Source organism: Bombyx mandarina, chromosome 18, assembly GCF_030267445.1.
Source record: "Bombyx mandarina strain Sakado chromosome 18, ASM3026744v2".
In the NCBI taxonomy this organism is placed as follows: Eukaryota; Metazoa; Arthropoda; class Insecta; order Lepidoptera; family Bombycidae; genus Bombyx; species Bombyx mandarina.
The window spans coordinates 9,305,785-9,332,064 of NC_143224.1; the positions used below are offsets into that span (position 1 = coordinate 9,305,785).

The following is a 26,280-nucleotide window of genomic DNA, read 5'->3' on the forward strand; positions in this document are numbered from 1 at the left end:
CTGAAAATGTTAATTAAAGATTATTTAAAAAGATTCATGTTCGCATTAATTTGTTTTACATTGTTTTAATTAGATTTATAATACTCAAACAAGAATGTCTACGTTTAGGCACATGTCGTAATTCGAATTTAGGTTATTGATTTAACACATTCAGCGGTTAATTCTCATAACACAAATTCTTTACAATGTGTTTCATTTAAAACACATGTAATTTTAGTATTTGAGAATTTTATTAATTTCAAGGATTCTTTATTCGGAGCGTATTTAATTTTGTCATTCATAAGTTAATATTGCTCAATGCCAAAACCTGTTTAGTTCAAACAAGCAAGTGAATGTAAACAAAGGGGAGTGGCATATTATTTATACAATTGAGAAACAATTATTAAGCCGATTCAATTAGGAAATTAGCATATTTTATACGTTTTAGATTATTTATTTTTTTGCAAACACGTATTTCGGTCACGATTGGTTTGAATATTGAAAGTTGTCCGTTTTGCATAAACCCTTGTCTAACATTTGCCTTTCACGTAGGGGAACAGCATTAGACACACCTGCGTGATTGTTAATTCAGGACCGCTGCCAAATCGCCCACTATCTTTTAAATAAACAGTAACCTAACATAAACCGTTAAATGGCTAAAATGTTAACATTCTGTAAACTCAGGCAAACGTGTTCGATCTCAAACAGCCCATGGATCTAAGATATTATGTAGAATATTTTTAGAGCTCTGTTGCTTAAAAGTTGAAAAAAAAAAACGGTTTAAGAATCATTTTGTAGAAAGCCTGTTTATCCTGTAAGTAGACCGTTTTTCATAGGGACACAAGAGTGTCAAGTTGTAAATGTTAAAATTTACGGCAGCAGGAGGGTTATCATTTTCTCAAGTTTTTCAATCAAAAGTTAATGAATATAATATACCTAATATTTATAAAAATTCATTTCCCAGCAACTCTGTACGTAGACGAAGACGCTGGCATGTCTAGTTTTTAATGAAGGATACTGCCATCATAATTAGCTTAGATCGCAATCTTATATTATATTACGTAGGTATGTGTCTTTGTGTAGTTATGGTTCTAATTTTTTTTATTTTCCTATTTTTTTGGGATTTTTGACAATACACAATCAATCACCTTTATTCTCAACACAAAATTGAGCACAGCAAGGAAATCTCTTGATAAAACTAAACATATTCCAATCCATACCTATTCTATTACAATGTCTGTATGTATGTACAAAATACATTTAGGGTATATAGTTTTTTAGTTTCTTATGAGTCCGTCTACATTTCGACGAACATGTATATATACAGTAAGTAAATCTGATTTATTAAATAAGACGTTTATGTTTTTATTGCATAATAAACCAGTTGTATTATACACGAAATAAATCGATATCGGATGGACAAGGGCGGATCCAGCTTTGGCGACAGGAGGGGGTCAAATAGTCAAATTTAGATGCGTTCGTTCCCAAACGTTTGCCATTATACAAAGTTATTATATTATATTAAATTAATTAAATATTGAAGGTATGTAGTTACATAAAATCTGTATGTTGACAAAATATATAAATAAAATCATTATATTCAATTAGTGGCCCACCTAAGTCCTGGAACCAGCTCAGGGGGTGGTCATGACCCCCATGACCCCCCCCCCTGGATCCGCCATTGCGGATGGATTTAAATTGCTATTATTTGCATTAAGAGCTTTAATTGAATTTAAAGTCAGTGTTAGTAGTACTGATTTTTCTATGTCTTATACTTTTATTTAAGGTTTTTTAAGGTGAAATTTTTATTTTAATACAAACAATCAAGTGTAATTGTGAAATATTTTAAAAATCTATTACTTTGATGTAGAATGTGTCCGATTATGTATATTCAAGATACATATAATTCACGAATACTGCACATAAATCTTAGTTCATAATTTAGTTTGTGTTCATTAAGTACCAAACATGGTACGAGGTAATTATGAAATCATTACACTGGTTTTCAAGTTTCTTTTGGTTAGCTATTTGATCTAAATGTGAAGTTTAATACATTCTTGTCATCAATACCTACTATTAGTGCAATCATATCGGTTTTTCTTATTTCTTTGGTGATCGTTTAATGAGAAGTAATAATATAGTAGTAATAGTAGTAAGCAATGCTCCTGGTTTTGCGCAGATATCTTTGGATGTCATAAAATATACACTAATAAAATAAGAGACAAAGCAAATGCATGAATCACACTAATATTAATATTACTTAATACTTGTGCTACTTTCACGTTGAAACGAAGCGATGGATTGACAATTTACTACTATCTACTACTACTACTTCTAGGTCTAATTCTATTCCGAAAAAAACAATTAAATCTCACAGGATTTACAGAACTATACTGACGCTTTTCTTTGACCAAGCAGGCAAAGTCGCGGGCAATAGGTAATGCTGTATAAAATGAATTTCTTGTTTAAACCTACAATCCATTTTGTTATATAAAAAATGTTCAAGGACTTTAATGTTATTTTATTTTAGTATTGAAGTCGTCGTGGCCTAAAGGATAAGACGTCCGGTGCATTCGTATCGAGCGATGCACTGGTGTTCGAATCTCGCTGGCGGGTACCAATTTTTCTAATGAAATACGTACTCAACAAATGTTCACGATTGAATTCCACGGTGAGGGAATAACATCGTGCAATAAAAATCAAACCCGCAAAATTATAATTTGCGTAATTACTGGTGGTAGGACCTCTTGTGAGTCCGCACGGGTAGGTACCACCGCCCCGCCTATTTCTGCCGTGAAGCAGTAATGCGTTTCGGTTTGAAGGGTGGGGCAGCCGTTGTGACTATACTGAGACCTTAGAACTATATCTCAAGGTGTGTGGCACATTTACGTTGTAGATGTCGATGGGCTCCAGTAACCACTTAACACCAGGTGGGCTGTGAGCTCGTCCACACATCTAAGCAATAAAAAAAAAAAAAAGTAAAAGCGTTCTATGTGCATAACGGGATATTTGACGTTATTGTACTTGACGTTATGCGACTATAACTGAATCTTGTGTAACGTATTTATCTTGATAAACTTTAAAGTACATACCTACATAAAGATCAACGACCTGTCACGTATTATCATTGAAAAAATGTTTGCTCATGTAATATGTTGAACTAGGAATGACTGACTACATTCGAGTTTTGAAATGAGCACATTCGCGAAACGGTGTTAAACTGACAATTCAGACTAACTAACTCACGTGTTGCGTGAAGAATCGAATTGCGGAAGAAATCGAACGATTCCCGGTAAGCGTTTTGTCATGGTTCGATTACCTGTAAATACAAAATTATATTGGTCAGTTAAAATCGAAATATTTTATCTAGCTACTAGTTTTAGTCGGCGATATAGTTTTATTTAGGTACGTGCACACGTTGCTGATGACTTCTTAAAAAAAATCAAATTATAATCGGAGATCGAGAACGTCAGAATCCAAATATTCGTTGAAGAATCGTAATTTTCAAGAATCTAATATTAAATGATGATCCCGATGTTTTATAACTGCCATGGGAACAGATTGAGTACAATTATAACGAAACGGCTGAGACGTAACATCGTACGTACGCGACGTGGCCGCGTGGGTGTGAAAATCCGGAGTTAAGAGTATTTCCATCTCTTCAAGGTTTCTATAGATGATGTCTAGAACACTTCTCTAAATCTTATTGGATATTACGTTTTGTTTCTTAACCAAGTCGATTGAGATTTAAACGTTTTGTTGGAAACCGCAGCATATCAAGCAAGCACACGAACATGATGAAATTTTGCGGTAAGAAAAACCAAAAACGCGTTGACCTAAAAACTCTGTTTTTTTTTAAAAATCCATTTGAATATCGAATAGCCACAAAAACGTTTTCGTCGCTGCAACGTTTTTAAAATACCAACAATAATAAACCTAGTTACTCATGCACCATGGCTTACCTATAAATAACAAACGTGTTAAGTCACGTATTTCGCAAGCCCCGCGTCGCATTCTATCTGTATACTTCCCTTTGTAAATACTGACGTAATACCGGCATCGATCAGAAATTTTAAACTGTAATTTTAACTATATAGATATTTCCATTTGCGGCAGAGATGCGAATGTTGAGATGGATGTGTGGAGTAACAAGAATGGACAAGATAAAGAATGAGTATATCAGAGGAAGTGTGAAAGTAGCCCCGGTAATCAACAAATTAAAGAGCGGACGGTTAGCGTGGTATGGACATGTGATGCGTAGAGAGAAGATGCATGTGACTAGGAGATGTATGGAAAAGGTAGAGGGGGAAGAGGTCGACAAAAGAAGACATGGATGGAGTGTGTGAATGACGATATGAGAGAGAGAGGAGTGAGCGTTGAGATGACGGCTGATAGAAGAGAATGGAAGAGAAAAATTAGCTGTGCCGACCCTGCCTAGTGGGATAAGGTGGAGAAAAAGAAGAAGAAGAGATATTTCCAGTTGAGATTACTTGTGATTTTGTGCAATTAGATATTGCGGGTGGATGTTTTTTTTTATTGTCTCATATTGTATTATTTTTCACCCAAAATCGGTGAACTACACTTAATATAGAAAATAAGTGGAATTCTTACTTTGATACAATTAATACCGGCCGCGCGTAGCTGGAATGGCTCATTAAATTACCAGCGAAAAGGTAGCGAAAGAAAAAACAATTAATGCGGTAGTGATTGAACAAAACAGTATTGTTAAATATGACAATATAATTAAACTAAATTCGTACATGTCGACGAGTCAATTTAATTCTTTTCAATAATAGCTTGAACTATACACAACGATTAACTGGATCAGCGAAGCAATAGATCAGATTCGATATGCTATTTGACCCAGATGTTAAAGTAAACGATTTCATGTCGGCTGGCAACATAAATGCAGATTACACAGTCATAACTTCCTCATGGTTTACACATACTTTCTTCTGAAAATACGATTCTCTAAACTGTCAGACGATCATTTTGATTGAAATATAACGCATTCCTATGATCTGGCAGCTTCGCCTTTTTTTTTTAGAACACTAATAATTGCGTAGCTCTATATCTGTATTAATTATATTTTCAAATATAAACTATTTTAAATGTATTTATTGTGCTTAAAATAATTCAAATTTGATACAGTCCTCACATTAAACATTTTTTAATGTTTTTTTGCCCATGTAAGCAGATGAGCATACGGCCCACCTGATGGTGTGTATTTACTGTCACTCATGGACGTCAGCAAAGCGAGCAGCAGAGCCAAGCCGTTACCGTTAGGTTTTTTTTATTTTTTATTTGCTTAGATGGGTGGTCGAGTTCACAGCCCACTTGGTGTTAAGTAGTTACTGGAGCCCATAGACATTTACAACGTAAATGCGCCACCCACCTTGAGATATAAGTTCTCAGGTCTCAAGTATAGTTACAACGGCTGCTCTGCCCTTCAAACCGAAACGCATTACTGCTTCACGGCAGATATAGGTAGGGTGGTGGTACCCACCCGCGCGAACTCAGAAGAGGTCGTACCACCGGTAATTATGTTGAGATGGTTCTTTTGTTTTCTTTCTTAAAAACTTCGTTTTAAATTAGGTACTCTCGCAAATCGCTTCCATCTGATCTTCCATTTACAAATCGCCGAGGACAGTTGTTGCGATCAAGTTCCAATTATTTTTTTCGACGAATATTATAGATTTACAAGGTGTGCCATTTAGCTATGCTAGTGTTAAAACATTATGTGAAGAATGTTTTTTTTAAATTAAATTCACACTGACGATAAAAGTGTATTAGAGTCCCGGTCCTGGAAAAGAGAACACGAAACTCTTTAGAACAACAATTTTTTTCTATCTGTGCGATACTTGAGATCCTTTTCACAGGAATGGGTGTATGGAAGTACCCAGTGAAATTAGTACGAAATCTATAATAACAATGACAATTTGACAATAGTTTTTGATTCACAAATTTACCTTTGCTAGTAATAATTCATTGGCTCTTATTTAGGAAATGTATTGAAAATAACAAAAGCGACCGCAAAATACAGTTTGTAGTCGTAAAGTGCAAATAAGAATGTCCGAATTGCTTGCAATGTTGTATTTAATTTTTTTCTGTTACGTTGTTTTTGTTCGTCTAACTGAATAGGTAATAGGAACATAGACCATAAAGGCAAGCCTTTTCATATTTCACTAAATTAAGTATATTTTTGGTGTTGCAAGTTTGTGTATGCTGTGACACACGTATGGTACATTAACTACTTTAGCTGTGGAGTGTTGTGTAGGAGCATGTTACCGGTGGTAGGACCTCCTGTGAGTCCGCACGGGTATGTACCACCACCCCGCCTATTTCTGCCGTGAAGCAGTAATGCGTTTCGATTTGAAGGGTGGGACAGCCGTTTTAACTATACTTGAGACCTTAGAACTTATCTCAAGGTGGGTGGCGCATTTACGTTGTAGGTGTCTATGGGCTCCAGTAACCACTTAACACCAGGTGGGCTGCGAGATAGTCCACCTAACGAACAAAAAAAATTTTTACATACGAAGAGCTTGCATCCGGAACACTCAGGGTGCAATTACTCGCAATTGTCCACTCTGTTATCTTCGGTTCACGACATTTTATATAGAGGTTTGAATTTTAAGTATATTAAGTTTTAGCTGTAGCTTTTATATGTAAAACAGTAATGTAGACAATAAATAGCAACGTCAATTCCGGTTCTTTGTCACTGTTTTTTAGTTTCGCGCTATGCAGATCTTGATATTTTGAATGTTATATCGCTTGATATTACTTCTAATTAGCAATGTAGCTTTAATATTATTATTTTATTCTATTTTGTTTTAGAATATACTTCTAGATCTAGAAACTTCTAAATATGGACATGTTTAGTACGAAAGTTTAGGGCAGTAGCGGTAAGCGTCATACCTGACTCCCATCTCTCTCAATCACCTACATCTTGGTGTGTATTCGGGCCAATGATCGTCAACTTTAGATTTGATTCAGTGCATCTAGAATGATCGCCCAGTTGTTCTTGCGGCTGCTACTCTGCGCTGCACAGGTGCTCTATAGACTTTTCTCGATACGCATTCGAACGATTTACGATTTTCTTTCGACGATTCATATCGAATAATTTGATTATTTTAAATGAAAAACAGGAACGGGATAGCCGCATAATAGTGACCACGTTAACAATAGAAGTCACCGTAGTGTAATAATGACGGGAATCTGATACCGCCAGTAACGTTTCATGTTACAATAGCAGTGAAATAAAAAGCTTTCATTTGTACAAACAAGATAACGTAACGTTTTGAGCTGCTTTCAAAATGTATATTTTTGTCGCGATCGTTAAGAACAAAATGGGTCCTGACGAAAAGCATTGTGTCAAGTCATCGACCCTAAGGATCCAAACGAATGCGTTTTACGTCTATTGTTTGCATTTACTCCTTGTTGGTTTGGCATAGCGACTATTACGAATCAAGGTGAAGACTGGAGCTATCGAACTTAGGTATGTGTATGGCGTAATTCAGACTCGCTCAATCGACCCGTGTTCGACAGCTGTTTCCAGACAGATATTTCTGTCTAGGATGTTATTCTAAATATAATCTTCAGAGATTATGCGTTTGATTCGACTTTGCTTAAATTTTTTAGCGATAGTATTTTTTTATTGGCGTAGATATGTTTATGAGTTTATGGCATACCTAGTCTAAAGAGGTCCCGGTCCTTCTTTTTTTTTCCTACCTAGTCTGGTATTCTCGAGAGGCTATTCCAGTGTAACCTTAACTAGTAGGTGAGCTCATGGGGCTCAAACCTGACGACGTTGCTAACACGAACCCTAGCAAGAGCCGTGCTTCGCAGAATCTACCACCGGATCGGAAACGCGACCCACTGAGAAGATCCGGCGAGAAAGTCAGTGGGCTGTGTCTGAGGGTATCCCGGTCCATAAAGACATCATGGTACTGGTCTTCTTGAGACTCGAAAGTGAAAGACTGTTTTATTTGTAATGTGAAGAAAATTGATGTTAAAGACTCAAATGAATTGGAATGATGGCTACCTTACCCTTCGGCTTTGGAATAATGGCGAGCTTGTGAGATAAATAAATAAGCGATAGTACCAATTCGACTTGCGCAAAATCAGAACAAATGTTGTTAACGATTGAAACTGACGGTAAACATGTTTAAGAAATAGTTTTCCTCGTTCGATTTACTGGTTTGGTGTTAAATTACAAAGATTTTTTGGTCAAATCATTAAAATAGGCCTTTACATCAGCACATTATTACGTTCAATCTTGAATAAATATTGAGATCACCAGCGGCTGCGCAAATATTTATAGTTTTTTTCGGTAATGGCACATATGTACATACAACTAATTACGGATGGACGTGATTTGGAGAGTGCTCTGAGGAATTGTTGTTATCTCCTTTATATCACCGCGTCCGCTACATGAGTACAGTCACATGTTTTTATTTGTGTATTTTTTAATGCTTATTAGATATTTGGACGAGCTCACGGCTCACCTGATGTTAAGTGGTTACTGGATCCCATAACCATCTGCAACGCAAATACCGCCACCCAACTTGAGACATGAGTTCTAAGGTCTTAGTTTTGACAGTGCAACCGCTGCCCCACTCTTCAAACCGAAAGGTATTACTGTCTACCCGTGCGGACAAGATATCCTACTACCAGTTCTACTTATTAAAACTACTGCGCTCATCCACAGTACGTTTCCAAATACCAAAGACATGTACCATCCGATTTTACAAACTTTACCATCCAACTTACCAACGACTCCCGTGTTATTTACCGCTTGCTCTTCTTGAGACCTTTGCTGTATACACAGACTTGGAAATACTGATGTCCATGAGCGATGGTAACCACTCCCACGAGTCGTATACCACTTGTCGGCATAAAATGGTAATAAACAAAATTCGAATTCGAAGCTCGATTAATTAGTAAGATGGGTTCGTTATCGTGTAACCTACAAATGCGTTTTTTGTATCGCTACGTTTCCTAACATATTATTACAAGCTTTAGGTCTTTGACCAGACTATATAAGAGAAATACAAAATAAACCACTTAAGTGTAGTAGGCATTTGGATACTGACGTAAATAGTTGCATAGTCTTATCTTTTAATACTTACATAGTTACATATCGAATATAAGTGGACGTGGATAGTTATTAACTAAATATAGTAGAAGATAATAATGGTGTTTGCAAAATGAAAACCAGATACTTTGAATTATTGTTACTGTTTTTTTTCCTTACCTAAGCTGAAATAGCCTCCCAAGGCTATCCCATGGGGGCTATTTCAGCGTTACCTTAACTAGTAGGTGACCCCCCGGCTCAAACCGGAATGATGCTAACACTGACCCTAGCAAGTGCAGTGCTTCGCAGAATCTACCACCGGATCGGAAACGCGACCCACTGAGAGATCCGGTGAGAAACTCAGTGGGCTGTGTCTATGGGTTGATTGGCTCGTCGAGCCCGTCGTCGCAAGCGACAGGTTCGACGAGGACGGTGACCGGGTTACTGGTTGTCGCGGTTCGAAGTGTAGGATAGTGGGCAGGCATTATTCCAACTCAACTGAGACTTCAACGTTATGTTTCATTGTTAATGGGAACAGCGTAGTCTGTTACCTTGGTAGCACTAGATTTAACTGGAAGTTATTCAAATAGTATTGATATGTTTATACGCTGTCTAACTTTGTTAAAATTGGTACAGTAAAAGTCTCCATACACACGAGGCCTTGATTGCCTTTGTTATTTGAACTAAGCCGTTTGGTCAGCCATTCACACCAGCAACGACATAACAATGAGGTCGGGTATTGTGTCGTGCGGTTCGAACGCACGCGCTTTCCGTCCACTCTCGTTTGGAAGCAGACGTGTATGTGTTGGTATGTGATTGTGTTGTTTAGGTGTCGTTCGTACAATGTAGAAGTGCATTTAAACTATGACTTTTACGTAAGAGAGTCAAATTTCCTCACAATTTGGACTTTGAACTACATAGATCTTTTATCTTGTAAATAGTTTTATATTTTAAACTAGCTGACTTCAGATTTCGTAGTGCCTCAATCGATAAAAAAACGAAAGATTTTCAAATTTATCTACCTTTTAAACCTTCTCTGGACTTCCACAAATAATTCAAGACCAAAATTAGCCATATCGGTCAAGCCGTTCTCGAGTTTTAGCGAGACTAACGAACAGCAATTCATTTTTGTATATATAGATTTTTGTACTTGTGTTTGTGCCAAACTGGTCAAGCACCGAATTTCGCTTTCTTTAAGATTCACAGCAACGTGATAATAATTAACAAATTCTTTTTAATAAACTAAGATCATTAGCCGAACTGGTCCGCCCGCTTTATCTGTTACTCGAACATTTGGCAGGCCTCGTACGTTTAAAGTGTTATTTATAGAAAGTCTTCATTTAGATACAATGCAAAATACAGGTCACAATAATACAATACTATTTAATGATTCGAGAACATCATTGATGGGTTGTATAAGAAGAATTGCTTCGATAAATGAATGGATGGTTGTGCGTCCTTTTGATGTTCTATATTAGTATGAATGGAATTTTATGTGTGAGCATTTTACCACTAATTAAACATCCATAAAACAATGGCAAGGTAGGTAGTGCAATTTTTTGTTTAACTATTATTCGAATGCCACCCGTATATGGATAATTCATTACAAAAAACGGATCACTACCCGCGTGCGTTCAACGATATCTATCTTATCGGTCATGGGACTGATCAAAGATAAGAATTGGTATAAATAATGAACAACACAATTTTATTCTGTAATCAAACTCGCCAACTATGTGACCTCTGGGGTTTTAGACGACATTTGCAAGATAAGTGTGTTTAAATTCAAACCAGTCATCGTTAATTAATTGTAATACGTAACATATGTGACCGCCTTTTTTTTGTTTTTATTACATACGCGAGTGATTTCTTTTCATTCTTTCATTCTTCAGTCATTCAGTGATTCTATTTCATTCTTTCATCATTTCTACTGGCACTCTTTGCAAGTGCAACCGACAGTCTCTTGGATGCAATGATCGATGGTTGGAGAATTTTCGGGTTTGATTTTTATTACACTGTTTTTCCTTAATCGTGGAAGTATTCCTTGAACATCTGTTAAGTACGTAATTCATTAAAAAAATTGGTACCTTCTGCGTTATTTAAGCACTGACACAGTATCATCGACCACGACTATTTCATACATGAGTTACCTATTACCTATGTATATATCTTTGTACTCCAGTAGGTAAAATTTTAATAACATTTGTTGTGTAATTTTAATTTGTCATTTTATTAAAATTTGGTATTATGTACTAGAAGTACTTTGAATTGATTTTTTTTGTCCTACATATGCTGATAGCCTTGAGAGGCTATTTCAGCTTTGCCCTAACAAGTAGGTGAGCTCACGGAGTTCAAACCGGAGTGTTGCTAACACTGGCCCTAACAAGACCAGTGCTTCGCAGAATCTACCACCGGATCGGAAACGCGACCCACTGAGAAGATCAGGCGAGAAACTCAGTGGGTTGTGTCTACGGGTTAATTCGCTCGTCGAGCCCTTCGTTGCAAGCGACGGGTTCGACGAGGACGGTGACCGGTGATTTTGGTACATAAAAGCACCGTTACTGGATCGTTTGAATTGATGTGACACTCTCATAGTTTCTGATTTAACATATTCCTTGCACTCGTAAGCCGGGATATTTGAATGAAGAAGAAAAAACAGATGAGGCTATTTCATTTGCATGTTACACCGCATAAGCATTAGGTAAATATTGTTTCGTATTTAAATGAAAAATAAATGTAGACTTATTTGTACTTCTTACGGATGAAATGGCACGAACATGTTTTAAATTACTTTATAGAGGGGTCTTCATATGGTACGCATCCTGTGAAGGACGTGGTTTAATAAATTACTTGTCCACAATAGGCACACAATGAATTGAGTGTGTACAGGATTCAATTACCAGCATGTTGTGGCGTAAAACTTGAAACCTGAGTCATTTGCTATGGATTCACTGATTCTCAGAAATGCATCCTAATAAGTAATATTATAATATCGTATACTTGCTACACCTATTCAATTCAAATTCTCGTAGCTCATAACTATTCTAGTAAAATGAGCAATTGTATATTTTCATTATTTTCTTGTTTAAAATATCACGAGACTACGGTTGCGACCAACTGTGATTCAAAATAGCAATTAAGAAAAATTTCAAGGCCTCCGGGCAGAAACTAATGAAAATTAAAAAGTAACGCATACTTAGTAATAGCTCTTTAGTTTGACTTATTGTTTAGTTTAGAATTTAAGCAATGGAACAAAAGCCTCAGTATCCATGATAAACCGTATCAGCTTCGGCTGCCACTATCAACTGTCGTTAATTTTTTAATTTTGTTGAATTTTCGCTAATTGCTCGTTGACGCGATATCATTTCCGGAGTCTTCCCACGCGTGTTTTGTTCCGTTTATTTAGAATTTATGAATTTAGCCAGGAACAATTGCAGTATCTGAGGGTAGCGTTCAATTTTACTATGCCAAAAATACGTCAATATAACATTGTTATGTTGTTTCACTTTGTTATTTATGAAGGTTTGTTCAATTTGAATATGGCAACACAATCATGACAACAACATCTTAAATTTATACAGATAATTAACTTTTATTTAGGTTTTTTTTTAACTAAATAGTTTTGTTTAAAAATGAGATCGCATACAACTTTGAATTGAGGCCATCTAATTCTCTTGCCGTTGATAATAGAACTCACATAATAATATGAGTAGGGGCTTCAACAATTGAATGTCGTTATCTATATTTTACTGACAGCTGTTGGATTCTCTAAAGAGATAATCGGTATCCATTTTTGTTTAGTATATTGTGTTTTGTACTGTGTATTGAGGCGAAATATACCGACAGCAAAGAAGATATTGAAGCACAAACCGATGTGTTTATTGATTTACACTGATTTTGTAGCTGCCTAGCAGAAAAATTGCTTTAAAGAAATAAATTATAAAACAAGTACAAATATCAAATATACTTTAAAGAAAGTAATGTAAAATTGTGTACTAGTGTGCTGATTTATATATGCTAAATATGTTTTAATTAATATTAATTACTTCCATTTGTATTTACCCCAAAAAATAATGCCTTTTTAATTTTATTTTTTTACTTATACCTCAAAATAAAGGCTTTAACGTATTTGTTATTCTTAAGCTGTTCAACTGAAGTATAACTGTGATTGTTACACATGGTATTCATAGGAGAACCAAGGTAAAAGTAACTCGATAGATTTGCTCAGCTCAAGAGGGTAGGCCACGTTGTTCGTATTATAAATCGATGGTGAGGCTCAAGAGTTCTTCAGTGGTGCACACAAAGCATAGTGTGCCCATACTCCCAGAATTTAGACCAGCGACGTAGCGATGGACGCAAGAATCTGCTAAACAGGCGAACCTTAGAATGGCTCGCCTCCAGCAGATTATCTTGATAAAATTTACTCAATATTTTATTTTCAAGTTAATGTTGAGTATTCTAGTCATACTTTTCTTTCTGTATTTAATAAATATTTTTCGACCCGGTCGCAGGCGTTTCTTTGAACGAGTTAACCCCGATTAGTTGTAGGAATAGCGACGGACGTGACAAATTTATTAAGAACTGTTTATTGTCCCACTTAAAAATGCACATTACATTTTTCCTTAATAAAAAAATACAGGATTGCACATTAATTCAATTAAAATTATTTTTCATTTTTTTAAGTATAGTAATACATGCAGAATATTATTTAAAAAATACTGCGCTTTAGACTGTAAAATCTCTGATTTAATAGTTAGATCTAAATGTGAATTATGTACCAAGTAAAAAAATATATTTATATTTTTAATAGCTTGACCGGCAGCATGTAGATTTATAAAGGATATAAAAAGCCTATTCATATGCTGAAAATATACCTAAATAGCTTTTCTAATTATAATGGCAGTGGCTGGAAGCATTTCGCGTGGGTGCGAGACCGGTGGCGAGAATAGAATGTCGCTGGCACGTTCGTCTGTTCGTGGGCATCATCGTAATACTAGGCTTCAGAGCTGTCTGTCACTTTTGATAAACACGTTGTCATTTTACGAGTTTAACGAATGACGGAAACATAATGCGGGCGTTAACATAAATAAACTATTTCCATAATTTGCTATATCACATGCCACCACGAAATGGAGAGATTATTTTTTTCGTATATTGTAGTTCTAAAAAAAAAGATTTTAATACCAATTTAAAAGCAGCCTCGATGCAAGTAATGGAAGACTTTCTTCTTTTTTTTTGATTTTTTTTTATAGCCGTATAGGCAGACGAGCATACGGCCCACCTGATGGTGAGTGGTTACTGTCGCTCATGGACGTCAGCAATGCCAGGGGCAGAGCCAAGCCGATGCCTACATACTACTAAATGTCATAGAATCCTCTTTATTAATTTTTGTATCAAGTTACAGCCTCAAACGCGGGTAGAATTGACAATTATCGGGTTGTATTAATGAATGAATCCCGATCAAGTAGCACGGCGATTTTCTCGAGATTTATGAAATACATCGATTTTTTTAAACGAATCGGACTCATATTGTATCTTGAGCTCTTATGTTATCCGTATTGTGCCAAAAACCTAGCCTGAACGACAAAAACAAGTGTAAATCTTAATACCTTAATCCCAATGAACGAACAAAAGCAAAAATAATGAATTTTCAATTTAGTTTTTTCGTTTCTTTTATGTGGAGTTATGTAATTACCACTGAATGAAAATAGTCGATAATAAAACATTTTTGTTTTATAATCAACCGCTACCTTTACATTACTTTTTTTACAAGCGCAAAGGTATTTTGTATATCAACTTACTTTGATTAAAAAGTAACTTTATTAATATTATTTTTTAATATATAAAAATGAATTTCTGTTCGTTAGTCTCGCTAAAACTCGAGAACGGCTGAATCGATTTGGCTAATTTTGGTCTTAAATTATTTGTGGAAGTCCAGAGAAGGTGCAAAATAACAATTTTGTTTTTTTCCTTTAATGTGTCCCCCGTCGGACCGATTCCTTTTGTTTGTTTTAAGTTTATTTTATACAAATGTTTAGGTCTTTTATTTATCGATTGAGGCACTACGAAGTCTGCCGGGTCAGCTAGTTTTTAATAGACAATTATAAAACAAAATACACTTACTTTTTGAATTCTATTATTAAACTTAGCTATAGAAAACGGTATGGGTATTATAGGCTATTAAAAATAATGTCTGTGTTACATTGTAAACAAAGTAGTGACAAGACCGGCTTGAAATGGAACGTGGATCATTACGAGCCAGGTTTGAGCACCTGGATGGAGTGGGCGGACCCGACGCCTACTTATCTCAAACCATAATGTTTTGAAACGCACGACAAAGCAAGAGGGCAAATAGACACGCTACAATACGAATAGATTCTATAATGGTATATAATACTTTTATTTTTTATTTTTCTTGTTTATGTTGGTGGACGATCTCACGGCCCACCTGGTGTTAAGCGGTTACCGGAGCCCATAGACATAGATATAAGTTCTAAGGTCTCAGTATAGTTACAACGGTTGCCCCACCCGTCAAACCGAAACGCATTACAGCTTCACGGCAGAAATAGGCAGGGTGGTGGTACCTACCCTTGCGGACTCACAAGAGGTCCTACCACCAGTAAAAGTAGTACATATATTTTTATAACATAATATAGGTATTAAATTAAGAAAATAAATCGGCAACGAAATTGTCATTTTTTTTAAATCATTACATCTACATAAAAATATTTAAGGACGCAAAAGTATAGAACCGTTTTTTCTTCTGCTTGTCAATGATTCTTTTAGTAGATCTCGGTGAGCATTACACTGGCGAGCGGTCAATAAAAAAATAAAAAAAGACAGTGTTTTAATACATTAAAATCTAAATTTTGAGATAAATATTCAATTTCAACCACACGATAAACCTAATAATAGTCGGATATATCTAATAATAAAATAGTTGGATAGATCTAATAATTAATGGGTGAGCACCGAAAATTAAAGTATAATGAAACTGAATACTTAAAAATCATAAGTACTAAACCATATGTAATGAAAACGTAATTTTGGTATAATTTTTCCAAATGAAACACTATTGCGGTCACATGTGAATATAAGTGGCTTTCAATGTATATTAAATCAAATGAAAGAAGCGATATACATACATACATGGATGCGTATAAGGGTCTATAATTATAATGCGTCTCCCTCTTAGCAGAATTGTTAGAATTGAAACCGGTTCACTTCGGAACATATTATAGTTGAGCATGAATTTCGACTTGACGTTCTTGTGGTTTTACCAGAAACCTATGAGTAATTTTCTCGGTGACATTGTGATTAAAGTTCAATTTTAAGTACAAACTTTCACTAGAATATGAGTCAAGCTTCAAGCATTTATTGTTTTTTCCGTATTATGTTCATTTGGTTTAGCCGATGAAGAAAATAATACGATATGGAATATGGTTAATGTTTCGAATGCTATTGTTCGGAAGCTAAAATGACACGACTGACAATCAAATAAATTGTGATTGACGGATCGTGGTTAACTCATTATTGAGTTAATATTGTCTTATATGTTTATATCTTTGCTTTACAATTGTAAGACCCAGTATGATCGATATGGTATTTAGTTTCAATGGTACATTCAGAAACAGTAACATTGGTGAGCTACTTAAATGAGACTGCTTTCTCAAAACACGTTTAATTTCTCTATTAAATAATAAGTAAATTAATTAATTTGTTACCGAATCATCTCAGCCGGTAGGTTTCGGAGTTATTCTGTCGGTGTTATCCGATAAGCCTTAGAAAGTTACATTTCTCCGGGCATTAAGTGAATGTAAATTTACTCTTTGCAGCCGTTATCGTGTCGTAGTTCAATATCCAAGGTCGTTTACTTTGGTTCCGCTAGCTTTCATTCTATTTTATTGTCTTTAAAATCGAATTTCATATTATTTTATATTGTTTTTTTTTTTTTTTTTATAATATCGCGTATAATCGCGTATAATCGCGTAAATCTAACCTATAAGTTTATTAATGTCACCGTTATAGTTATCATAGGTTTTTTTAAAGATTTTAATAGTCTCTATTTATATTCCTGGTAAAAGGTTTTTTTTTTAATCTGAATTGTATGTTACCGGATTTTTTTTATTATTGTGAAAAGGTAATAATAATCCAAACATTTTCACCCGACTCGGTTATGAAATGAAAAACGATATCTACAATATTAATTTAACTATTATGAACAGAACGTTTAACACCAAATTTTATATTTTGAAGACTAAAATTTGATTCTTAAAGCTTTAAAAATTATGAAGACTTTCTTAGAAATGTGATAGCATCTTTGTTCGAGTCGTTTGAATCACGAAGACAAAGGTTGTGAGGAAGTTCTCGGAGGTTTCCATGTGTAGGCGGGCTTTAGTAAGTATTTGACACCGTGCTCGTGGTTTTATTACTCTAACATGTCGTTGAACTTTGCATAGGGAAATTTTATGAATATCATTCTTGTACATTCCATCATATCTTGAAACGGCAGCTGCAGGATTTTTTGACAGAGTGCCAAAAGAGAAGCAACGGAGACAAGGAAAAAATAGACATTTCTAAATTACGCAAGTGATACCGCAACGTCAACTTAAATAATAAATTTTTAACAGAAATCTCCAAACGCTTGAAGGAGGTTACACGTGATGCTAAGGCTGGCTGGTACTTTGCACAGAGAGTGTCTGGCTGTCCAACGAGGCAACGTAGCCAGTATCTTGGGAACAGTGCCTCCTTCAAGCGCATTGGATGATTTGTTCTACTGTGTGAGTTAATTTATGTCAAATTATTTTGGTTTGTTATATTGTAAAATTTATTTAGTTAGAAATTAAAAAACTTAAATAATTATTGTTAAGAAAATGATCATAATTATTTATTCAATTGCACTACAGCACTATTAGCAATTTGAATTTGGTGTCTAACCTTACAGTTAAATGACTCAGACGAATCTTTCTCATCAAAAATACAAATATCACTATCGAATAACACGATTGCCGTGTTAAAAAAAACTCCTGCCTATAACTTGGCTTCATAAGTTGACTCCTTAGGAATGGTATCTCTATATATAAAAATGAATTGTTGTTCGTTAGTCTCGCTAAAACTCGAGAACGGCTGGACCGATTTGGCTAATTTTGGTCTTGAATTATTTGTGAAAGTCCAGAGAAGGTTTAAAAGGTAGATAAATTGATGAAAATGCTCGAAATTAAATTAAAATAACAATTTTGTTTTTCCTTTGATGTGTCCCCCGTCGGACGGATTCCTTTTGTTTGTTTTAAGTTTATACAAGAGCTTAGGTCTTTTCTTTATCGATTGAGGGACTACGAAGTCTGCTGGGTCAGCTAGTTTGTTTATAATAATGAAACATAGCATTACATCATTTAAACATTGTTTCTCAATACAAATTCATCATCTGTATATAGATGACAATTCATAAAACTCTAATGACTATTGTAGGTACCTAATTACATAGCATATCTGCCATATATAGGACATTATAGAATTGGTAAGGACATATATTTTTAAATTCGTGCATTTGGATAAATATAGTGTAGCGTGTTAATTTTATTCCAAACCTACTAAATGCGAAGGAAAAGTGAAATTTGTGTTATCATGAATTATTTAAATAAGACAGAAAAACATTGGAGGCTATGCCTTTACATTGGGGACAGTATTCGCCTCAATGGCTTATCGCTAGTCAGCGACCTCGTTTACGCTTAGGAGTTATTCGAAAGGTATGCCAAGGTGATAAAGTGCTAACGACAAGTTTCAAAAACATTTTCCGAACGGGATACAAATTATCTACTTTTATTTTAGTTTTATTGCTTAGATGGGTGAACGAGCTTACAGCCCACCTGGTGTTAAGTGGTTACTGGAGTGGTTACATCTACAACGTAAATGCGCCACCCACCTTTAGATATAAGTTCTAAGGTCTCAGTATAGTTACAAAGGCTGCCCCACCCTTCAAACCGAAACGCATTACTGCTTCACTGCAACTTATGTTATAGTGTTTTAAATGCTAAGTTCTGCATCAATTTCTTATCTAAAGAACACAGTTGTTGTCGATTCATTATTCTTATAAATAAAAGATGCATTTCATTGATTTGCTTAAATACGCTTTGTGCTCGTTTTTATATCGCGTTTTTAATGGGTTCGTTTCGCGAATAATAATCAAAAATTGAATCAAATTAATTCTAAGCTAAATTTATGAATACCGCTATAGGGTATTAGAAGTTTTGCGTATTCCGTTTTAATAACCAGTTTCGACAAATCTTCCCCACTTTCACGTATACGATTTCTAACGTATAAAAATTGACAAATCAATATTGTAGTAATAAATTCGTGAGATTGCTTGTTACCGTAATGTACCTACTGCAGTTGTAAAATGTATATGTGGAAAGTTATACGTCCATGACTATTAGTTGCATAATCTGATCAATTGTTAGTAATAATAAAAGTGAAGCGGACACATACGGATTGTGTAAGGAGAAAAGTGTTTTTAGTATGTGTGCTAGTGACCTTCTTGCGGAAGAACGATTCCTATATGTCCGAGTGTGAGTGCGACTGGTTCGGCGACTTTTCCGTGGACGCCGCATCTCAGATCATTCGGCCGCGACATTGACCCGCTATGTATGCACGGGCAATGCTCCGTATCGCGCAGCCTCTTTGTTTATATCCTGTGGGGCTTGCGGCGAGCCTTGCGTTCATCGTCCTTACTCGAAGCCAACAGGCTTATCCGATATTATTGATAGATCAATAGCTTCTGCGTCGGCTGTGTAAAACGGGCGCAAAAATCCAGACGTAAATAAATTAATTCAAGAGTGCTTAGTATCAAAATAACTTCATGAGGTAAACGTTTTCCTTGAAGCCGCGATTATAGATTTATTTATGTTTCGATATTTTAAACGTTCAATAGATCTCTCATATATAATAATTTTTTTTTTAACAATATAATTATAATAATAAAAATAATAATAATTAATAAGTAATTCCGTAAATCGTAAGCCCAAGTAAAGTAGATAATAAATAAGTAAAAATATTTTTTTAAAATGTACGTAACGTAACGTTTATTGCCCATTATAAAAATATTTTTTTGATATTCTTTTACAATAAAGTGCAAATTATCGAAGTGGTTTTCTTGAAGATCGATCATGCAGTTTAATGAGGAGGAAAAATAAAAATAAAAAACAGCAAGAGGTTACTATTAATTGTCTTTATAGATTTGTATTGTTACTTATTGTCCGGTGCATTGAATTAAAATCATTGGTCAGTATGCGGAGAGGACTGCGATGTCGTAAGTCGTTAATGACATTCCGCAGGTGCGTCAGAGCATTCGTCACGGACCTACGGGCCACTGAGCGGATTCTGCAGCTTGCATATACATCATTAGCGGAGTAATTTCCTGAAATGCGGGTTTCAGGGTGACGCAAAGACGGACGGACGCCCGCGCTTTCAGCGGCGCCTACGTTGGACCCATTTTAGGACATGACTAAACGGAAATTCGACTCCTCTCGCTCTGGCCCGCTCCCTCCCGTGGGACGCGGCGTGCGCGTGTCTCGCTCGCACGAAAAGCTTCGTGAAATCTTTTAATAGTGTCCACGGCCGCGATCCACTTTCAACTAGCGGCGGGAAATGTGTAATACAAGGTTCAAAATTTAAAAAATCGCGTATGTACCCTCGCTTTTGCAATAATCCGTTTTAAGTGCCAATTATACGTTTTTTTTTCGGAATGTAATAATACTTTCCTGCCAGCTGACAGTTTAAAAATAGAATTTTCTGTCATTAAATACTATTTTATGGGACAGCTGAAATTTTGTTCGATTTTTTTCTTACAAACACTAAATACGTACTACTCTTTAATTCCGGTATACTTTATTTTTATTTAAGCAGTACACAAACATGAGTCACAAACGAGATAATAAAATGTTGCTGACACAAAATTTTAGTACGCATACATCACTATTAGCGTGTTACAATAATCGATTATTTTTTGTCTTTTTTTTAATTCTGTTATTCCCGATGCTCAAAATCAATTTTCGATCGGAGCACTAACCTTTTTCTGTTGTTTCTCCCAGGCCGGGTCTAGGAGACCCTCACGCTCCCACTCCTCCTCTTGTTCCATGTAACCGTCCGGGTACAACCCGTCATAGTTGTTTATCACCCCGTTGTCCATCATCATGGTCACCGCACTGACCGTCGATTCGATGTTCGTTCGAGCCTATGACCGCGAACTCGCGTGTGTTGATTCGTACCGCGCACTGCAACAGGCAGCCGGCCGCTCGCCCGCTGCAAGAAGACTGGCGCACGAGCGCTACTAGCGGCCGCACCGAGAACCTTCGGAGCACGTTCCGTTTCACGTACTCAACTTTTAAATATGGGTACAACTATTTCCGATCTTAAGGAAAATGGATCGGATAAGTTGGTCGGTGCAAAGTCGTTATAACTTTGCGGCCAAAAAAGTAACGATTTCATGAATTTAAACCTTCTCTAACTTTCCATTTTTTTTTTGTATTTACGTATGTTCAGAATAAAAAATGCTTCATCACAATCAAGTCAATTCCTCATTTTTATTGATAACTAGTGGTCCCGCAGTAGTCGTAATTCTACTATAATTAATTGAAATTATAAGTTTGAACATTATTATGGTTCTATTGTTAAAAACTTTTATAGTCAGAGATTTCGCGAAGACTACACTATAGACAAATAATAAGATAAACAATATTACTCTATTCTCAATTTGATCACAGACTTTAAATAAAAACAAAAGTTTGACAATAAATAAATATGTGTGTAATAATATATTGTGTTGTGTCAAATACATAGTAGTGTGTGTAATGATTTTTTATTTTTTTTTATGCAAAATAAATTTGGGAAATTTCATATTCCTCCGTACGCGCAATTTTCGTAAAAAGGGATACAAAGTTTTTGCTTATAGATATTATATAATAGTTAATATTATAAAATATGTATTCATTTATATTTTTCATTTTACGCATTTGATAACGCCAACACGGATGACAATTTAAATAGGAACCTTTTTAAAAGCTTAGAAATCGTACTTCTTTTGTTTTTAATAATGTTCTAATATCCAGTTAGTTTTCCTTTATTATTGTATCTTAATACTGATTAAATAAAATTGCCGAATTTCAACATGCATTACTGGAAAAATAGCAAACAAGTTAGAATATGAATTTCGAACCAGTTATAACGAATAAGATTTGGAGTAGTATATAGTTATACAGATACTAGCTGACGCGGCAAACGTTGTTTTGGCACATTAAATAAGATTTCTAGGGAATTTCTAGTGTAGAAAAAAAAGTTACTTATTGTGTGTAAGGATGTGGTAAAGGCATGTAGCGCTGTGAACGGTTAGTAAATGTCCAAAAATAAAAATAAATGTTAGGGGTGGACAACCCTTATCACTTAGGGGTATGAAAAATAGATTGTAGCCGATTCTCAGACCTAGTGAACTTGCATATAAAATTTCATAAAAATCGGTCAAAACCGTTTCAGAGGAGTATGGTAACTAACATTGTGACATGAGAATTTTATATATAAGATTGTAAATAAATAATTATTGCACTGGAAATTAATGATAATTTTACGATGACAGTAAAATTAACATGAGAGTTGCACAGAAAAATTAAAATAATAGGTATAACAGTCACTGCTACGATTGATACACAAATAAAACCAAAAAAACATGGCTGAAAAATGTATAGTGAGTAAGACAGGAGACCGGCTTCGTCCCCATCCCTACTACGTGATGTTTGCTGGATGAGTGGTGACACCTGGCGGGGATAACTGATCGATTGATAGTTGATCAGTAGTCGACCGGCGAGGGTGGGAGATCAATTGAATTAAAAAAAAAACATAATTAAAGGAACTTGAAATTTTAAACTCTGAATAAGAATTTATCGTACTACAATTATATAATAATATTTGGTTGCCATCTTGCAACCTTATTGCGGATCTGTGCATAGAATAAAAAAAATTAAAATCGGGATGGAAAAACAGGGGTTGATCATATAAGAGTGAAAATTAGAGGAATATGAATTTTTTTATTTTAAGTAATGACAAAATAAAAATAAAATCTTGCAAAAAAAATTAAAATTTATAATTAACAAATGAAAAATAGGGGTTGATCATAGAGGGATGAAAAATTGAGAGTAACATCAGATTTTTTATTTTAATTCATGACAAAATAAAAATAAAAACAAAATTCTTGCAAAAAAAATTAAAGTTTTTAATTAACAAATAAAAAATAAGGGTTGATCGTAGAGAGGTGAACATTTAGGGTTGTATGTATTTTTGTATGCTGTATCATAAAAAAATTAAAACAAAAATTTTTGTCTAAAAAATAAAATAAAAAATTTTGGGGTGTACCACCACCCTTAAGATTTAGGGGGATGAAAAATAGATGTTGTCCGATTCTTCACCCTGGCCGATATGCACGCTGAGATTCACGAAAATCAGTCGAGCCGTTCCGGAGGAGTTCAATCACGCACCCCGTGATACGAGAATTTTATATATTAGATAGGAAGGGCCATGTGCCTGTTGTCATGACAACAAATTTATTGTACCTACTTCAAATTACGGTAACATTAAGGTTATAAGAATTAAATCCAATAACTCGCTTTTGGCCCCAAATTTGAAAACAACTCTTCTAATATCGATTATACATTTCATGATTTAAGTATTTTGTCGAGTAAAGGTATATTGATACTAACTTGTGTTTCTGTCTGATGACTATTGAGCTAACGCTGCTCGTCTATTAATGTGCCTTTCAAGTACGGAAGGGAATTATTACCATTTTAAAATATTTACATTTAACGAGATTTTTTTGCCTTAAGAATGATGTTATCTGCGAAATTTCACGATCTATGATTTTTATTTCACGGTTGGATTTTTGCCAGAAATGCCCACCCACGCATAGCTATCATCTACCGATTTTGTTCCAGTCAATGAACTTTCCCCCGCAATTTGATCAAACTTGGAACTGATAATGTAGAATTAAATGTGTCTTGAAACGTAAATGCATAGTTATGACAATAACTGAACTAACTTTATGAAATATTGTAACCTAGTAGTTACTAGCGGCCTCGCGTGCTGTACGTACTGAGAAATATCATTGATGCAGAATATGCACATATTAGGTAGCCCAACGTACGTACGAATTATCCAGTATTTACAATTAACAATAATATTTTTAATCCTTTCGATAACGAATAAGACCGAAGTTCTAGAAAACTTGGTGGGGTTGGTAATATGCAAATGACAACGACCATATGAATCATTTGGATGCACTTGGTAGTAGTCGGACTGATATGAGCAAAACGACATAATATCATTCTGTGTGCTTAGTGCGAGTTCTTTAACGTTCTCGATAGCGTAAAAGTTAGCTCATACATATTTGTATGGAATGGGATCGTTTGCCTCCGTTTGCCGTTAGGGGCGCTGTTCCAGCTGCATACATAATTGGCTTAACTCTTACACTATCGAGAAAGTTAAAAAACGCGCGTTTTTTAACTTTTTGGATAGTGTAAGCACACTGGACGACATTTAAATGTCAATTTTGGTCTTCTTCACACAAAAATGGTTTCTATGAAAATGGAATTTGCTGTTGTGTTTGACATGATGAACAAAATGACGCATGCGCACTGCACGTAGGATGTTCATCTCTTTATTCCTTGCTCTTTATCTTTCCTTTCCTTGTCCTTATTTTCAAATTAATTTGAACTATGTACCTTATAAAATTTCCTAGCGAAGTGCTTAAAATCATTAAAAATGAATTAATGTTTTACTATCTTTTCTGACATAAAAAAATTACCGGAACATTTAGGAAAGTCATACACCGCCATCTATCTAGCGCTGATGTAAACTTCAGAAGTTTTTCCTTACGAGCTTGAATATTTATGTACTCTTTAGCAAATCTAAATATCCCTTAGAAATAAGGTGACACTCTACAAAACTTGCATACGCCCCGTCATGACCTATGCAAGTGTAGTGTTCGCTCACGCGGCCCGCACTCACTTAAAGTCATTCCAAATTATTCAATCCCGTTTTTGCAGGATAGCCGTCGGAGCCCCGTGGTTCGTCAGGAACGTCGACCTCCATGACGACCTGGACTTAGAGTCCATCAGTAAGTATCTGCAGTCGGCGTCCATGCGCCACTTCGATAAAGCGGCACGACACGAGAACCCTCTCATCGTGGCTGCCGGTAACTACATTCCCGATCCTGCGGACAGAATGGAAAGCAGTCGACGTCGCCCAAAACACGTCATCTCGGATCCGCCCGATCCACTAACGGTGCTTTTAGGTAATTCAAGCACCGGTCACCGTTCTCGTCGAACCCGTCGCTTGCGACGAAGGGCTCGACGAGTAAATTAACTCTCAGACACAGCCCACTGAGTTTCTCGCCGGATCTTCTCAGTGGGTCGCGTTTCCGATCCGGTGGTAGATTCTGCGAAGCACGACTCTTGCTAGGGTTCGTGTTAGCAACGTCATCAGGTTTGAGCCCCGTGAGCTCACCTACAAAAGTTAGGGTTACGCTGACATAGCCTCTCAAGGCTCTCAGCTTAGGTAGGAAAAAAAAAAAAAAAAAAAAAATCTAAATAAATAATAGTTTAAAAAACTAAATAATACGTTTTGATAGAAAATTCAACTAAAAAATAGAAAATAAATTTTAATAAATTTGAATTAAAAATAGTGTAAAAAAAAAATATTTTATTGAAAAAAAGCGTGGGGTGCTTTTCAGGATATTATCAAAATAACCCTTCTATTTATATCTGTTCATAAAATATTTACAATTCATATTCATTTTTTAGTTGAATTTCAGTTCTTTCAATATTTTTTTAAAATTCTGAATTTTCATTGGTCCTTAATAAGTATGCCAAATTTCGAGTTAATCCGACGTTTTGAAGGGGGTCAAAATCAAGTTCAAAGATTCCGTTATATACATGCTAGCATACATACGTCTGAAGCTAATAAAAGCGTATTAAAATGATATATTTGGAATCATTTGAGACAGTAACGATCAATTATTAGTTCACGCCAGTTTTATTGGTTGGAGAGTGGATGCTACAAATATTGCACGTTAAAGCTTCATTCGTTGTTAGTGTATTTTCAAGGTCTCTAGATAGAAGACAAGCCCGGTATTGTCCGGGTAATGTAATGATCCAGTTACTAAGCTATCTTTGTGCGAAGTTTTCATGCAA

The 26,280-nt window shown here is 35.4% G+C and overlaps 1 protein-coding gene across 2 annotated transcripts in view; it reads right to left on the reverse strand.

Moving 5' to 3' along the window:
• The window catches only part of Actn (alpha actinin), a 42,683-nt gene extending 21,316 nt beyond the window's left edge, over positions 1–21,367 (reverse strand). For both annotated transcript variants that reach the window (XM_089734677.1, XM_089734676.1), the window contains exon 1: positions 21,117–21,367. In XM_089734677.1, coding sequence (XP_089590803.1) covers positions 21,117–21,242 — 126 coding nt within the window. In that variant the 5' untranslated portion in view covers positions 21,243–21,367. The remainder of the gene's footprint in view (positions 1–21,116) is intronic.
• Positions 21,368–26,280: the final 4,913 nt, after the last annotated feature.